The sequence below is a fragment of the Terrapene carolina genome, unplaced genomic scaffold (assembly GCF_002925995.2).
Source record: "Terrapene carolina triunguis isolate 2854851 unplaced genomic scaffold, T_m_triunguis-2.0 Scaffold22026, whole genome shotgun sequence".
NCBI classification, from domain to species: Eukaryota; Metazoa; Chordata; order Testudines; family Emydidae; genus Terrapene; species Terrapene triunguis.
Window position 1 is genome coordinate 1 of NW_020686377.1, and position 1,534 is coordinate 1,534.

The window sequence follows — 1,534 nt, forward strand, 5'->3', positions numbered from 1 at the left end:
AGCCAGGGAGAGAATCCAGGAGTCCTGGCTCCCAGCCACCTCCCCCGCTCTGAGCACTAGCCCCCCCTCCCCTCCCAGCGCCGGAGGTGGAACCCAGGCGTCCGGCGCCCCCTAGGGCAGCAGGACATTGATCTCGGAGACGCTGGCCTCCAGCACGTTCTCGGCGGTGGTCTTGCCGTGCTGCTCCTTGAGGTGGCGGCGGATGGCGGGCTTGTGGGCGAAGCGCACGTCGCAGTAGGAGCAGCGGTAGGGGCGCTGCCCACTGTGCAGGTTCATGTGGTCGTGCAGGGTGGACTTCTGGGTGAAGCTCTTGCCGCAGACGGCGCAGGAGTGGGACTTCACGCCCCGGTGCACGTTCATGTGCCGGTTGAGGTTGCTGCTGTGGTTGAACTGCTTGCCGCAGCGCGGGCACATGAAGATGAAGTGCTGCGCCCGCATGTGGAACACCAGCTTCTCCACCCCCTGGAAGGCCTCCTCGCACTTGGCGCAGCGGATGCTCCGCAGCGGGTGGGGGCCCGGCGGCCCCCCGCGCCCGGCCCCGGGGCGCCCGCCGCCCTCCTCCGCGTAGGTGCCCCCCGGGAAGATGAGCAGACCCTCGCCCTCGGCGTCCTCCGCCAGGCTGTAGCAGGCCTTGACCACGCCCTGCGGGGCCGGCTCGGGCGGCGCCGGCCCCTCGGCCACCGTGGAGTTCACCTGGGCCTCCTGCTGCTGCTCCTTGGCCCAGCCGGGCGGCGGGGACCCCTCCTTGGCCCAGGCCGCCGCCGCCTGCTGCTGCTTCTTCTGCCGCTGGGCCACCTCCAGGGCCGACTCCACCTTGACGATGCAGATGTCGGAGACGCCGTCGTCGTCCCCGTAGTCCTCTTCCTCCTCCTCGTCCTTCAGCTCCAGCTCCTCCAGCTCCAGCTTGAGGGGCCAGGCCGGGAGGCGGTGGCGGGCCCGCTCCTGGGGCGAGGGGCCGGCCGGCGCCCGGGGAGCGCCCCCCTTGGCGGGGGGGGCGTCCTCCTTGAGGCCGATCTGGGGCTGGATGAACTGGGAGAGGGCGTTGCGGCACTTCTCCACCACGTGCTCCATCTGGAGGTAGCTGGCGGCCGTCAGGTAGTTGACGATGTCGCGCACGGCGAACTCCAGGGCGCCGGTGTAGCAGGAGAGCAGCAGGTCGGCCACGATCTTGGCGCTGTGCATGAGGGAGACCTGCAGCTCGGAGGAGGGGTTCAGCAGGAACTGGTCGCGCAAGAACGGGGAGCAGGCCGCCAGGATCACCTTGTGCCCCCGGAACTTCAGGCTCTCGGCCACGATGGTCACGTCGCAGAACCGCTCCTCCGAGCGCAGCTGGTTCATGTTGCGCAGCGTGGCCGCCTCGTGGCCCGGCAGCTGGAACCGCAGCAGCTCCACGCCCGACGCCATGCCGGGGGGCTGGAAGGGGGAACTGGGGGGGCTCGGAGGAGTTGTGGGGCTGGAGGGGGAGCCGGGGCCCTGGAAGGGGGAGCCAAGGGGAGTTGTGGGCTGGAAGGGGGAGCTGGGGGGCTGGAAGCGG

The 1,534-nt window shown here is 70.8% G+C and overlaps 1 protein-coding gene across 1 annotated transcript; it reads right to left on the reverse strand.

The window, feature by feature from the left end:
• Positions 1-87: 87 nt before the first annotated feature.
• Positions 88-1,458, reverse strand: LOC112123809 (zinc finger and BTB domain-containing protein 12-like). The gene is given in 3 exon segments (XM_024222391.3): positions 88-672; positions 707-777; positions 780-1,458. Coding segments are annotated over 3 exon segments (1,257 nt in total). The 5' UTR covers positions 1,405-1,458; the 3' UTR covers positions 88-111.
• Positions 1,459-1,534: the final 76 nt, after the last annotated feature.